This window comes from Malus domestica, chromosome 16 (genome assembly GCF_042453785.1).
Source record: "Malus domestica chromosome 16, GDT2T_hap1".
Classification (NCBI taxonomy): Eukaryota; Viridiplantae; Streptophyta; class Magnoliopsida; order Rosales; family Rosaceae; genus Malus; species Malus domestica.
In genome coordinates this window covers 3,318,939-3,334,817 of record NC_091676.1, presented here as the reverse complement: position 1 = coordinate 3,334,817, position 15,879 = coordinate 3,318,939, and the positions used below count along the sequence as shown (strand labels likewise).

General features: G+C 36.6%; 3 protein-coding genes across 4 annotated transcripts; 2 read left to right on the top strand and 1 right to left on the bottom strand.

Annotated features, from left to right (window-relative positions):
• Positions 1–613: 613 nt before the first annotated feature.
• Positions 614–3,918, top strand: LOC103402730 (transcription factor bHLH30-like). The gene is made up of 2 exons (XM_008341485.4): positions 614–1,569; positions 2,558–3,918. Exons 1-2 carry the CDS (start codon positions 1,009–1,011, stop codon positions 3,044–3,046), a joined length of 1,050 nt encoding a protein of 349 aa, XP_008339707.3. The 5' UTR covers positions 614–1,008; the 3' UTR covers positions 3,047–3,918.
• A 3,615-nt stretch (positions 3,919–7,533) lies between these two features.
• LOC103431904 (uncharacterized) lies at positions 7,534–12,797 on the top strand. Of its 2 annotated transcripts, none has more exons than XM_070815569.1 (14): positions 7,534–7,880; positions 8,741–8,831; positions 8,966–9,050; positions 9,192–9,261; positions 9,456–9,525; positions 9,961–10,030; positions 10,140–10,185; positions 10,292–10,541; positions 10,629–10,834; positions 10,990–11,064; positions 11,928–11,988; positions 12,150–12,230; positions 12,341–12,420; positions 12,537–12,797. In XM_070815569.1, exons 1-14 carry the CDS (start codon positions 7,744–7,746, stop codon positions 12,613–12,615), a joined length of 1,401 nt encoding a protein of 466 aa, XP_070671670.1. In that variant the 5' UTR covers positions 7,534–7,743; the 3' UTR covers positions 12,616–12,797. The 2 variants fall into 2 exon arrangements, with proteins under 2 accessions (XP_070671670.1, XP_028952058.2); XM_029096225.2 differs by having other exon boundaries at positions 9,183–9,261.
• Positions 12,798–14,924: 2,127 nt separating this feature from the next.
• Positions 14,925–15,519, bottom strand: LOC108169764 (leucoanthocyanidin reductase-like). Its single transcript, XM_017323641.3, has 2 exons — positions 15,308–15,519; positions 14,925–15,229 (listed from the first exon to the last, which is right to left on the bottom strand). Exons 1-2 carry the CDS (start codon positions 15,407–15,409, stop codon positions 15,107–15,109), a joined length of 225 nt encoding a protein of 74 aa, XP_017179130.1. The 5' UTR covers positions 15,410–15,519; the 3' UTR covers positions 14,925–15,106.
• Between the last annotated feature and the right edge of the window lie 360 nt (positions 15,520–15,879).

The following is a 15,879-nucleotide window of genomic DNA, read 5'->3' as shown; positions in this document are numbered from 1 at the left end:
TGACCGAGGTATATAGGAAAGGAAAGGCCAATTCTTAAATCAGGAAAATAAATTGAATAATATATAACAATGTATAAAATGAATTAAAAAAATTAGAAAAACAAAAAGGGTTTGGCTAAGCCTTTTATCATGATGATACTTCTCAACCTTTTTGGTCTTTTGTTGGTCGACAATCTGTGTGTTGTGTGTTCAGTTTGTTTAATTGTGCTGCCTGCTTGTGTTTCCCATCCCTGGCTACCTCTCCTCCTTCCACTCAATCCTCTCTCTCTCTCTCTCTCTCTCTCTCTCTCTCTCTCTCTCTAAGTAGTACTACTGCACTCCCAGAGAGTAATTATTTGCTTTGAACCAAACAGAAAGCAACAAAGAAATTGCTATTTTATTTACATGGAGATCATGCTTTTTTATGTTTAAATTATGTATAATGTGTATATAAAAAATGAAAATATTGGAAAAGGAAATATGAATAAAGTAGAGAAGGGATCCATCCCCACCCTGAAAGCTACAGGAATGGAATGGATAGAGAATGCCGTAAGAAGAAGGGAAAGGAGACTAGCAGTAATCAACAGACTATGTATTTAGAGTGGTGGAAAGGGTGGAGAGAGAGAAAAGAGTTGAGAGAGGGGATAGTGCAAAAAAAAAAAAAAAAAAAAAAACAAAGGAAGCAAAAAGATACCAACAAAGCACAAAGGAAAAGGGAAACTCAGTTGAAAACCAAGGATAAAAAGGGTCATCACCCCCACAAACACAAAGCCCACAAAGGCGTGGCAGATCAAAAAACCTACCAGAGTGATAGAGATAGAGAGACAACAACAAAACCACTATAGAGAGATAGAAGAACATTGATCATCCATAAACACCAAAACCCTCCATATACATATACATATATATATTGATATTCCTTTGATTCCCCTTCATCCTTGTCTTCAATTCCTTGGCTTTTACAATCATTAGTTTCATCGTTTTATGAAACCCTAGCTAGAAGCCGAGAAATATACACGAGAAGGGAAGATGATGTGTGGGAAGGAAGAAGATCAAGGAGAGTGCTCTCAGTCAATCCAAAACCTACAAGCTTTTCAAGAACACTTGTTCCTCCAACAACAACAGCATCATCAGATGCAACAGCACCAACAAGGTGGTTTGATTTTTCCACATGATCATCAACCTCCTCCTCCAACTCCAATCTTGCAGCCATGGACTCTCCCACCGATCTACAACCCAACCGCCCACGATCCTTTTCTCCTCCCAACTCCTCCCCAAATTCCATCGTCATCATCCTATGCTTCTTTCTTCAACCGAAGACCTCCTTCTCTCCAGTTCACATATGACGGTTCAGCGTCTGACCACCACCACCACCTCAGAATCTTGTCTGAGACACTTGGACCGATGGTTCAACCGGGTTCTGGCGCTTTCGGTCTTCAGGCCGAGTTAGGTAAGTTGACTGCCCAAGAAATCATGGACGCCAAGGCACTCGCCGCTTCTAAGAGTCACAGCGAGGCTGAGAGGAGACGAAGAGAGAGAATCAACAACCATCTCGCCAAGTTGCGCAGCTTATTGCCCAGCACCACCAAAGTAAGTATATACTGAAAATAATAACAAGGAAACGACCCAAAAAAACACCTCTCAGCCATATATATGTGATATATCATGCGTGTACAACATAATTTCTTTTTTGTTACATCAGAAGATTGAACGCTGAACCTAGCCCCTCTTAACCATCACCTACCCACCATCTCCAGCGAGCTACAACATTTTGTATTTTATATAGGGTGTGACATTATTCTCTTTTTCCTACGCTTTTTCGATTTCTCTTGTTTTGTTTGAAATGAGCTAGCTTTTCAATTTCAATCCAAGATCTTTGTGGATCTTAAGATTCTAGTAGGCGTTAAGATTATGCACACTTTCATCAAGAGTCAAGACCTAGCTACCTTTCATTAGAAATGAGTTTACATTTTATGAATAAGCTTTTCCATCTTTTTCTTGTTTCTTTTGGGTTCTTCTTTCTGAGTCGTGTGGTAGTTCCGAGGTGAGAAAGGAAAAAGGAAAAAACCAATGAAAAAGGAAGAGTAAGCGTCATGTCGAAGGGTTGATATGATAAAGAGGAACCATGGAGCAGTTAAAAAGCTTCCCATGGAAATTTCTTGCCGGAAATATCATATATATCGCCCATCAGTCAAACCATGTTCGAGAAATCAAAGAACTTAAAGTCCAGACAAAGTAGCACCCTTGTCAGTCACTATGCGCCCATCCCATGCTCTTCCTTCAAAAACCCCGCCATTCATCAAAATAACATTAATTTTTTTTTTTTTTGTGTCAACTGATAAATTTGTTAGATTAAATGTTAAATTAGGAAGCCAACAAGGTTCGACCAACGTTGTGGTGTAAAGACAACATTCATCTCTATCAGTGTGGTAGAAGGTCACTTGCTCAAAATAACATTAATTAATTAACCTAATTTTTTAGTGATGTAATGCAATATTAATCAAGCATTAAACCAAATAATAGGGTTTCGATATAGGCGGTGCTTTTGTTAAGTCTCTTTTTGGTTTTTGTGATATAGACGGACAAAGCGTCATTGCTAGCAGAAGTGATACAACATGTGAAAGAGCTGAAACGCCAAACTTCCCTGATCGCTGAGACGAGTCCAGTACCGACCGAAACTGACGAACTACTAGTAGACGATGCATCGGACGAGGATGGTAAGTTTGTGATAAAGGCCTCGCTTTGCTGTGAGGACCGGTCGGATCTCCTGCCTGACCTAATCAAGACGTTGAAAGCCTTGCGCTTGAGAACGCTCAAGGCCGAGATCACCACACTCGGCGGACGTGTGAAGAACGTGTTGTTCATCACCGGAGAAGAAGACCCGAGTAGTAGCGAGGGAGAGCAAGTACAAATGCAGCATCAACAGTATTGTAAAAGCTCGATTCAAGAAGCACTGAAGGCTGTCATGGAGAAAACCGGCTGCGGCGATCAGGATCAATCTTCCACAGGGAGTGCTAAGAGACAAAGGACTAATAACATCAATATCCTTGAACACAGGTCCCTCTGACTAATTAATATCATGCCTAGGGTTTACTAGTTTTAATTAAACTTCTTTTATTTCTCTTGGTGGTTTTTGTTCTTTTGGTTGGTTTAGCGTGTTTGTTGTGGTGTATTTCCGTGAGTGCACAAATGGGTAATGATGGTGTGGTTTGTGTACCACCTGCATTACTCCAAAAAATTGGTGAGAGAGAGAGATGGAGAGATATGCAGAGAGAGAAGGGCTTTGGTTTGCTAGGAAGGGAAAAAACAGTGAAGGATCTTTTTCGTGAGGAGAGAAACCTTATATAAAATCCAAAGATAGAAACTAAACTGCATCATGGTCTTTGATTTGATCCGCTTTCAACTCAAAGTTGCAGTCTGTCTGTGTTGTGTGTTGGGGTTTTTGTTTTTTTGCTACTAGTTTTGTTGATCACTCTCTATCTAATAAGAGAATTGATCAGAACAGTTGTGGTACTGTTGGAACTACATATATATGGTACTATTTCACTAGTCAGCTCTCTTGTGGTAATGATAATGGTGACGATGTCGTTTTGTCATGTGGTGTGTAATGTCGTCCCCACAACAAAATTGGCCACCAGCACTGGTCACCAAGTTTGTACCACTCTCTATTCTTACTGCTACAATTCGTACGTACAGAGCTCTATTGTTCTTTTTGGTAATGAGCTCTATTGTTTGGGAAAGGAAAACAATCAAAACCCTAATGGGCGAGTGCGAGGTATCCAGTTTCAGTTTTATCAGACCACTTTTATTACTGATATTTACTGATTTAATTAGAGCACAAGTACCACTCATGAATGTACATATTCTACTACATATTAACATATATGTTTTGTGTATTTTAATTTGGATCTTTTATTTTATCTTCTGTTTATTTTGTCACCCTTTAATTTCTTGGAGGAATATATCATACATGCAATTGGTTATTGGTATATATATATATGTGTGTGTGTGTGTGTATGTATATATGCGCGCGCGCGATGTTTATATATATCAAGTTGATATGGAGTAATCAATATAATCTTCTAAAAGTACAAGGCAATTAGCGTCTTATGGTTACGTATCTGCATGGTTGCATGAAGATGCACAATATATCACCTCCCTTAATTAAGTTTCATTTTGGCCTTCTCTCTTATCTTTGGTTGGGGGATCACAAATTAACTTAAATTAATTACCTAACTACGTACTCGAAGTACAAACTATTAATTATGACAACGTCATTGCATGAAAATATTGCCTTATAGCTCGATCGTATATGTTGTTCGATCGGCGCCTATGCGGCCTCTTCCAACATTGTAGTTAGATATCATGCACTAGGTTCCTATATAATTTATGGGAAAACTAACCTCATAAGCATGGGGTGCTGCAGCAGTACTTAATAGTACGTTAAAATATGGTTGTTCTACAGAAATTGGTCAGATTAATTGATCAACAATAAGGTTGTCCATAATTTCAGATTACTTTTATTAATATACAATGATATTGTAAGCCACACAATGATCGAATTATAAAACTTAAATGGATATTAAGGCTTGGCGATTAATTAGTAGTAGGAACCATGAATTAGGAGTATAGTTTTTCCTCCTCGAGGCAAGATGAAGCATGCATGCAACTTTGGCCAATGGCAATGAACAAAGTCAAATCTATCCACAATGTATAAGTTTTTTTTTTAAGTATTTTGTCGGGTGGCTCAATGATTGAGAAAGAATTCCAAATTCGTATTCCACACAGTATGAGTTCAATTGAGAGCAATTACAGACGCTGACTCCTACACAAATCCGCCTGTAGGCTGTAAATAGGAAGAGATGTATATTTTGGGCCGAGCAGCGTAATGGTCTTGAATGGTTTTGGGCCCTAGAGTTTGGGTTAACGTGATCTAATCTTTCAGTGGACTGGAAACATAGGCCGACGTATTACGTGATCAGTTTGTTACGAAATCAAAACCTCAATACTTCTCAATGGCCCGTATTCCATTCAGAAATAAAATAATAACCCAACTTTAGTAATATAAACCACGAGCTGATGGCCTAATGGTACATGATGAATTGCAAGACTTCTTTCAAACTAAAAACTAAAGATTTCAAATTCGAAACCCGTTGCTGGTTTGGAAGCCAGACTTGTGGCCAGGAGAAGGCTGAAGGCTAACATTCTTAGTGCTTTTTTCCATAATTCACTTGTACTTTTAATAAAGATTGACACTTTCATAAAAAAAAAAAGCAGCTTTGCCAAATTTGTGGCGAGGAGGCTGAAGGTTAGCATTTTTAGTGCTTTTTCTATAATTCACTTGTACTTTTAATAATGATTGACACTTTCATACAAAAAAGAGTAAATTGTACAAATGGTCCCTCAACTTTAATCAAATTGGAGCAATGGTCCCTCAACTAAAAATCCATTACCATTGGTCCCTCAACTTATCAAAATGTGTAGCTATAGTCATTTTCATCAATTTTGTCAAAATTTTGTCAAAATAAGCTATGTTGGAATGACCATTTATATAATTAGAGTCCCTCAACTCATCAAAGTGTATAATTATGGTTCTTTTCGTCAACTATGTCAACAAATTTGTCAAAACGAGTTATATTGTAAGGACCATTGCTACAATTGGATTAAAGTTAAAGGACCATTTCTCCACTTGAATTAAAGTTCAGGGACCAGTGGTAATGGATTTTTAGTTGAGGGACCATAGCTGCACGTTTTGATAAGTTGAGGGACCAAAGGTAATGGATTTTTAGTTGAGGGACCATTGCTCCAATTGAGTTAAAGTTAAAGGACTATAGCTACAATTTACTCTACAAAAAAAGCTTTCAGTCATATACTTTCAAACGCACCTTTAATTGGCATATTATGAAGAAAAATTATCCCTTGTAATTCTCATTAAAATAGTTGGTTTAAGAAGAACAAGTTTTCTTCGTGACATTTTTAAGACAAAATATTTATAAAAAAAATGCCGTCCATATTATTTAACACTCATTGAATATGATGAGTTATCCAAACTAAACAAACGAGCCAATTATGTTTTGACAGCAACTAAGAAAAAGAAGAAAACAATAGGAAAAGCAAAAGATATATATACTACACAGTTAAATCAAAATTTTTTTTAATTGAAAATGATGCTTTACTAAATATCAGATAAAAGTATAAGATAGAAAAATCAATCTATACTCAAGCGTGAATATTATGAATTAAAACTGCGTCTCAATTAAATAGCATATTGTCTGATCACTTTCACGATGTGCAAAAACAAAATGTCTTACAAAAATAAATGTGCTGGAAGAAAACGCTGGTGATGTGGACTTCGATAAAAAACTTTTCGAAGAGAGAAATGCGAAGGGGACTCTCTAGACTCTCTGCCACCTCATATTTATGGTACAATATTTGCACAAGAATTGATGTTAAATTATAAGATAGCATAAGTTTCAGAAAATCATACTTTGAGATAATCTCTTTCAAAAAAGAAGAAACGTGAGAGAAATAAAGAAAGGAGAGAACCTTACTTCCAATTATAAAGACAAAGAACCACATTGAAAGTACCATCAAAATAGACAAAAGTAGATGCCGCAACCAAAATGCCAATGCACATTACCCTATTAAATCAAAAGAATCACAGTAGTGCCTCCCGTTTGTACTTCCAATAGCAAATGTCTCTCAAATCTTATCCGCTTTTAAAACATCACAATCAAACCCAAAATTGATTATTCCAATTACAAATATGTATTACTCTTTTAGAACTTCACATCATACAACAATCATTTTAGTATCTCTCTAATTGTATTTTTAATTAAGGGTAGGTTGCAAAATCATCGTTGTATGATGTGAAGTTCTAAAAGACTAATACATACATGCACTCCAGTGGACGGAGCGTTGTGTTTTTACATATACGTCTTGGTTTCGAAACTTTCTTCTTTTTTCTTAAATTAGTCGTAAAAGTTTAGGGCACCTTCGCTTTCTTTAATAATAATAAATTAAAAAAAAAAAAAAATATATATATATATATATATATACAGACAGCTTAAGGGGAGGGATCCCCATTTTTTGAAAAAAATAGGGATTAGGTGTGGGGCCCACTTCACATCTAATTTCAACGATCCGAACCGTCTATTTTGTTAGTCTCGATTCATAGATCATCCTTGCAAAAATTCAATTCAATCCGAAACCATTTGCCTATTTAATTATCAATATCAAATTTCATATTTTCTTATAGAACAAAGTATTCGTTAATTTCCTTGAACTCAATTAGATGTCTTAAACATTTCCAATTTAGCTAATATTTTGCACGGATGATCTATGAATCGAGACTAATAAAATAAACGGTTCGGATTGTTGAAATTAGATGTGAAGTGGGCCCCATACCTAATCCCTATTTTTTTCAAAAAATGAGGATCCCTCCCCTTAAGCTCTCTGTGTATATATATATATGCAGTGTAATTCAAGGGCAATTTCGTCAAAAAAAAAATCTCCCGCAAGCAACCCTTTAGCGTGAAAGTGAAGTCGAAGAACGAAAAATAAAAAACAGAAAGAAGGACGAAATACGCTTCAAACATAACCTCGAAGAAGTCTCCTTTCCTGTCTTTTATCTGATCATTTTGAGACCTCCGACACCCTTTTTCTTCGCTCCTCTGCTCTCTCTCCGTTTCGGTACACTCCTCTGTAAATTCCGTCCTCTGCAGACAGAAAACCTCAATTTCTTCGCAGCAGTACTTTCAGGAAATGTTGGTTCAGAGGAGAGTGATGACGTGGCGGTCGGTGGCCAAGTCTCTCCAAACACTTGTCGCCCACGCGTCGCTTTTCACGTTCACGACTCTCCTCGTTCTCAAGCTCCACCGTTCCGTCCGCTACCCTTGGTGGTTCGTGATTTTCTATTCCCTCTGCGTTTTTGTTGCCTGTTGTTTGGTTGCCGAGAAACTGAGAGAAAATAATAGGGGAAAAACGGATGGTTTGAATTTTTTATTACCCGAGAGAGTATTAGATACTGTAGTTTTTTCGATTTTTACTGCATTGTTCTCGCAAACTAAAGGGACCCATTTGTGAGTTTGTGAAGCTTTTACCTTTGTGGGTTCAAATTTCTTTGTTTAGAGAGTGAATTGCTGAGAATCCCCCTCAATTTTCCGGTAAAAAACTTGTGGGTTCTGCTTATTAATTTAAAAAGTTTCCTTCTTGGGCTCGTAGTTGATTCTATTGGGCATGCATTTTCAAATTGTCAGTGATCGTGGAAGTTTCTTGCTCGAGATCTTTGGATTTTATGTGATGTTTTTAGTTAGGTTTCGTTATGCTTTCTGTTTCAAGTTCTTATGTGGACTACAATGTTCCGGTATCGGAAATTTCGATGCTCAATGATTCCATTTTGCAAGATAGTTCAAACTGACCAATGCACTGCCAAATCTATAAAAAAATACAGAGTTGAAAACGTACCAATTTAATTAAGAACTTAACAAGGTGTAAGCCATTCATTGTTTCCATGGTTTTACTGGCGGCTGCGTTTGCATAGTAGTTGTAGCTGATTAGTGAAGAATGTCGAAAGAACCTTTTGAGGACGTCTCATGTAAGAAAACTGCATGATGGTTTTGGTTTTGTTACTTGTAATTGTCTCGAGGGTTTGGAATATCTTTGATGAAGCATAACTTTAACTTTCTTTAAACCTCCAAAGCTCAGCTGACTTTTTCGGGATTGATTGAATATATAGTGTTCTGTTTTCATAATACTGCAGGATCATATTTTCCCCTCTCTGGCTGTTCCATGTAGTTGTAGCACGGGGCAGATTTTCGTTACCTGCTCCAAAGCTGCCTAATGATCGCAATGTATGAGATTGTATTTCCATTTTTTCTGCATTTGTCCCCACTGCGTGTTATCATTTTTCCATAGACAATCCAATTTATTTATTTATGTTTCAAGTTGAGCAACAAAAAAGTAAATATTTCTTTCTTATGGGCAGTGGGCACCTTTTCATGCTGTCATGGCGACACCGTTGCTTGTCGCATTTGAACTAATGCTTTGTACATACCTTCAGAGCAGATATGGTATACAGGCAACATACTTAATGACAAGGATCACTGAAATCATCTTCTTTATCTATAACGAGTTTACTTTTTGGTTGGTCGATAAATGAATTATCTGACAGTCACTTATGATTACTTCTTGGTGAACTTTAGTGTGTGCAGTTGTAAGCTTGAAGATTGTCTTTGCACCCTTGTTGGCATTTGAACTCGCAATTCTATTTGATAATGTCAGGTATCTCTATTTCTTCCAATCATATTTCCAAATTTGAACATCGACCTGAGCTTAAAAAAATCTTGTTAATTTCTTCTGCAAGGCTGTGTAACTTGCAATGTATCATGTGATGTTTCAGTTAAGTAAATTGTAATACAGCTCTCGACAAAAAGAATTGTAATACAGCTAAAGTAATTAATGTTTCTATTGTGTAGGATGTGTAAGGCTCTAATGCCTGGAGACGATGAACACGTAAACGATGATGTGATATGGGAAACGCTTCCTGTAAGTGTTTTCCACTATATTTTCATATGATGATTGAGTTGGGAAAGTGCATTTCTTATTCTTAGTAATAATTCTCTTAAATGAATGCAAGTGACGAGCATGACATGAAATATACGGTTGTCAATTTGTTCTGGCACATTTGTTGTATTATTACGAGCAACTTTTATGTGTGCATGCTGAAAATTGATAATTATATCTGTTATTGGGAAAGAAAAAAAAAATTAATGGCAGTTAGAACGTTTCTTTCTCGAATAGTATGCATATTAGATGGTACAAGTAAATTAAAGCTGCATTCCCTTGGACAGGCAGTGAATATAAAGATGGTAATTGGTGCGTGATATATTCCTTGTCTTTGTACATTGTATTTATGGAAATGATATGAATTTAAAGTCATTTATACTTTCTATACTAAATTTAACAATCTTTGGCTTCCAGCACTTCTGGATTTCTATATCCATGGTCTTCTTTCTTGCTGCCACAGTATTCACTCTTTTAAAGATAAACGGTAAGCTTAGTTCTGAGCTGTAGTTGCTGCGTGATTTATCCTTGTTAGCCTACAGTTAGCAATAACATTAACATGTCATGATGCCTTGCTTCGGCCTGATTAAGTACAGGTGATATTTCTGCTCTAGGCTGGTGGGACTTATTCATAAACTTTGGGTACTGGAACTACGTTTACATTTGTGTATACAGTAATGTTTCAAATTTAATGTTTAGTATTCTTTTTCTTCATCTGCTGAAGTAACCTCTGTATATCCTTCTACAGAATTGCACAGGGTTTTGCCTTTCTTGTTTGCACGAAGTGGTATAATCCAGCTATTCACAGACACGCTCATATTCAAGAACCCTGTTCATCTTCAATGAACGTAAGATACCTTGACTGGAATAGTGGCTTAGTCGTTTCTTCAGATGAAGATCAAGACGAGACAGTAGTATGCAGCCTGCAGGATATCGGTGGGCATATTATGAAAGTTCCTCTAATCATTTTCCAGATTCTACTCTTTATGCACTTAGAGGTATATTCAACGTTTAAAAGAACCTATTTGTTGGTAGTTTGGAATGTTCTCAACATGTCATCGTCTCAAGTATATCTATCATTTCAGGGGAGGCCATCGGCTGCTAGGCATATCCCAATTCCAGTTCTTTTTGCTCCTCTTCTTTTACTGCAAGGAGCTGGTCTTTTGTTTTCCGCATATAGATTAACAGAGAAAATTGTTCTTTTAGTACATAATGGAGTTTTTTCTGTAAGATACGTGGACATAGCATCAAAAGTTCGCGAGTATTTTGGGTTCTATCGCCGTGGTTCAAGGTAAGGCTTCATTTCTTTGAAATGGAAAATTTAGATATCCTTTGGAGATCTCTACTCCAAAAAGCTGTAAACAAAAGTTATTGTATGGCCATTGTTGATGGTTATGATTCATTTCATCCTGTTGGCTTGTTAGTTATGATCCATCCTGTTGGCAGGTTATTGGGCTGGTGGTCGATTGACGAAGGAAGTCGAGAGGAACAGGCTAGACTGTATTGTGCAGGGGCTTCAGGGTCTGTGATTTCTACACTCTTCATAACTGCATTTTTTCTGCAATATTTAGGCAATTTTTCTCCATACCTCCTGCTTTCTTATTGAAACAATATTAAAGAGTCCTTGTTTTCTCTTATTTAGAAGTTTTAAGGACCTCAAAATGTTGTGTAGAATCTGTAGATTAGATGCTGGATTTTCTGCAAGGCTTGTTAATGCACACACATACTTTCACTCTTTTCTGACATGGGAACACTGATTCTTCCATCTTTTAACTTTTGATCAATCAATCACACTTTTTGTTGGAAGCTTAAGCACTTCTTTTATATTCACTCCCAAGCACTTCTTGGAGAAGCACCTACTAAAGTGCTCTAACCCCAAAAAGCTTCTATTTGTTTCAGGCAAACACTAACGGAAGCATTTATTTGGTTATAAGGAGTGTTTGTATGCTGCGAAAAGCACTTACAAATATTCTCTTAGTAATATATGGTTGGTCTGTACTGATTCTCTAATTTCAGAAACAGCAAGACTAATATAAAGGATTTCTCAACGAAATTATAATGGTCCTTTTCTTTTCACCTGAAATTAAAATTTAGTTATTGCTATACATTTTTAAATTCCTTCCTCTTCCTTCAGTAATCAAGACAGGTCCTGCTGTTTGTGCCTCGTATTTCCATTGCGTCAGTTGCTAAAATGATTCCCCGCTATGACCTTAATCAACTAAACAAACTAATTTGCACTGATAGAATATGTTGCCGTTTTGATTCTCATGTGTTTTTTCCCCTTGTAAGTTCTGTTGCATATATAGATGCCATTTACATTGCATGAAAATAGATGTATCTTGTAGAGTCATCGTTGTCAATTTTTGCTTCGATCTTTTTATCAGGTACAACACTTTTTCACCCGATATAGTGAAGAAGTTGCCTAGATCGGACCTTGTTGAGGAGGTAAACACTAATTTTTATTCTCTTGGCCGACAGCTGCCTCTTAATCGAACCATTTGTCTTGGTTTCACCAGTCTTTTACTGTCTAATTGATATTGGATAATTGGATACATGTAATATCAGCTAATAATAGTTCTTTAAATACTTCTATTTTCCTATCTCAGGTTTGGAAACTGCAAGCTGCACTCAGTGAGCAAACGGAAGTCACGAAATTTAGCCAGCAGGAGTACGAAAGACTTCAGAATGTAATGTTTCAACTGCTGACTTTTAATATTTTCACATTACGAATAACGAAAATTTCAAGGTTGTTTTCATAAATGCCACGAGCCTTACCTGCTTTCGCCGAATCCTGCAGGAAAAGATCCTATGTAGAGTATGCTTTGAAGAACAGATTAATATAGTCCTGCTTCCATGCCGGCATCACGTTCTTTGCAGGTACCTTCTTCATGTACCCATTCACCCATTCACACCCTCGCAGCACATTCTTTACCGGCGTATACAATTTACGTTGATTTGATTCATCGAATTCGTTATTCTTAATGCATTTTCAGCACTTGTTGTGAGAAGTGTAAAAAGTGCCCCATATGCCGTGTCTGCATTGAACAGCGACTGCCGATATATCATGTGTAAAGTAGGCCTGAAGACCAGCAGCTCCACAACTCTTAAGTTGCTTGTGATTTTAGGTTGAATCAAGCAATTGGAAGCTGGAAATTCTTCTTTCTTCACCCATGCCCTTCATGTTGTATTATAATACCAAAAAAGTTGTAAATATAATGTCGTTATAGTCACCAATTTCAAAAGTGTTGATTGAATTTTCTTGTCCATATCTTTACATTTATGGCTCGTCTACTAATCTATATTATGAATGAGTCGAAATGAATCGTGGAGTTGGAATGGGGTGGAATCAGAATCGGATTCCTGTTAAAAACTGTTTCCTGAAATTTTCTGGACTTGAAGAGTATGAATAGTATTGAACCGTATAAGTTGTTTAATAATAAACATGAACGGGAATGAAAATCAATATAATTACTAAAATGCTCTTACTCTAATAATCTATTTTACATGCGAATTCCTTTTTATTTATTTGGTAAAATATTTTATTTTAACTATTTTTCATTTTTTTTTTATTTTGCTGAGATAACAAAACCTAGTAAAAGAGAGAGGCTGTGCCCCCGTTCTTGGGCCTACATGAGTTGGTCCAACTAATGCTTATTGCGAGGGATTTTTCTCTAGTGCACATGTTTATTCACATGATATTTACGTGCCTAAATAACAACCGTAGATTGATATGAACGAGGGAGATAAAATTTTAGCTTAAGTTACAACTGGGTTAACAAAACTTGAATTACAAAAGGGATGTGCTATCCACACATCTTATTTTACTTCTCACACACCCCTTGATAATTTCTGTTCGTTGATTTTCTTCAATTCATCCGATCTGACAGTTGAAAATAAAAAAGATGTGTGAGAAGTAAAATAGGGTGTGTGGATATCACACCCCATTACATAATCCGGTAGTTTGTCTCTCTCCTCCCTTCTCTCAGCCAAAACCTCAGCCCCTTTCTCGACCTAGACCACTACCGCCATTGCCAACTACCCTTGGGGAGAGGTATGGGAGGTGACCAAAAGAAAGAGGGAAAAAGTGGCAACTTTCGGGTTTCAACGATCCTGGTGTGTCTTAAAGATCCAGTTCTAATATAAATTAAGTTTTCAACATCAGCCGTTAAGATTAATCTAACAGCTAAGCAGTAAATGTGTAAATAGCATGTGCATATTGTTATGATCCGACATCGGCTACATAAAGAAATTGTGTAGTGGTATTTAAGTGCAAGGGATCCTCCCACCTATTGGACTAGTCTTTTGGGTTGGGCTTTTCCCTTAGGCTTGAGTACGCTTGAGTACCTAACACATATAGACATGTGCACTGGAGAAGCGCCCTTGTGGTGATTGGATGGATGTGCGACAAGAGCAATTTTGACTATTCGAAGCCGCGCACCTGTAGTGGGTATCCTTTCTCGTCGCCGCCAAACTCATCTGTTGCTGTTGGGCCGTGCCCAGCCCACCAAAAAGGTGGGGCCCACTTTATGCGATCCCACAATCCATAGTGTTGAATGTTTCTGTACCCACTTTGTCACTCTCTTGTACCTGTACCTGTGGCCATTAATTACAAAAGTACGAAAATAATGTTGGTTGGCTTAATTACAAAAGTACAAAATAAAGTTATTTGGCATTTTATTAAAACATACGAAAAGCTGACAGATAAGTCATCTTTATTGTTGTTATAAATAATTGTACATGAGATTTTTATTTTATACGGCTCTTCGTTCAATTATTTTAAAGTCACTGGATTCTTTTTCTCTTTCGGAAAACTAATGAATGTGTTTGATGTCTTGTCAGCCTCGTGTACTTGTGGCCATTAATTACAAAAGTATGAAAAATATACGTAGGTATGTTATTTGGTATTTTATTAAAACATACGAAAACGTTTTTAATTATTTTAAAAATGCTTCCAAACGAGATTATATTAGTTTTCTTTTCAATTAGAATTAACCAACAGTTGATATTATTTTCCTAAAGTAACTACTTCACTAGACTTTAGTGGTGAAATAAATAACTATGGTTCGCAGTCTAATTGCGGTTGTAAAGTGCTTGCTCCAAGAATTATTGAACTCTTTATGGTAAAAATAATTGCATGTTGACTTTTATTATTACTAGTAAATTATTTCTTCCTTTTCAGTTTACTTTATAAAGGTGGATCAAATAATACGTTTCTTTGAATATTAGCAACAGCGAGTCCTACGAATCTCTCCTATTTAGGTGGATCAAATATTTGCTACAAATTCACACACACAATGTTCGTTCAGAAAAAAATAAAAATAAAAATAAAAATAAATTCACACACACAACGTTCGTTATCTACGAATCTCGTAGATAACGAATTTAATACCAAATTAAACTGTTTATTATATAATTTTGCTTAACTCCTCCTCTTTTTAGTCTAAAAATATCAACGTGCTCTAAAAAAAAAAAAAAAATAGCCCGCTTTAATGGTGGCAGAACTCAGAAGGGTGGGTGTTGTCAAATTAGGGCCAAGAAGCAATCTAGTTACAGCAAAGTAAGTTTAGGGCACCCCAGATTCCTCGACCCAACGTCTAACCTTGCGTTTCTCCAAGTACATGGTGAGCCCTGGTTCCACCGGATCAGCCCTGTCCACCTCATGTCTAAACTCCGACGGCAAAAACCTCTGCAACATAAATTTTGCAGAAATTTAGAGACAAAATATTAGATATTTTTGTTACATTTTTTAATGATAAATATTTACCTTAACTGTTCCAACTTCTCCAATGGCCTCGATGAAACCGGTGGCACCGACGATGAGGACGCTGCCACTTTTGGCAACAGAAAGAGAAGATGAAACAGTCATGGCTGCTGCTGTTCTTCCTTCCTGCTACAGAGTCCTTGACTTTTCTTCTTTTTTCTTTGTTTTTTCCCCTCAAGTTGAAGGTCCTTTTTACCTAAGTGATTTTGACACCATTGAGGAATGCGAAGTACTTTTTTCCCAAGTGATTTTGACACGATTGAGGTAAGTGAAGAATCCCGTAATCGAAATTCAGTTCCGCTTTTTTTTTTTCAATTACCTTTATGTATTGTCGTTAGAATCTGTCAAATTTGGAATGAAAATGTGACCGATGGAAATGCAAAAGGTTTGTTCATCTTGAACTTTTTGTTTTGGTTCATTTTGGAGCAATACTCTTAACTTAATTTAAACTACGAGAAATGAATTCTAACTTTGATGCAAAAAGGGGGCACACATTGTCTTAGTCAACTACTTGTTAATGTAAAAGCTTAATAGTATTGCAAATTTATGGGATAAGAATCACTCTTAAACATATC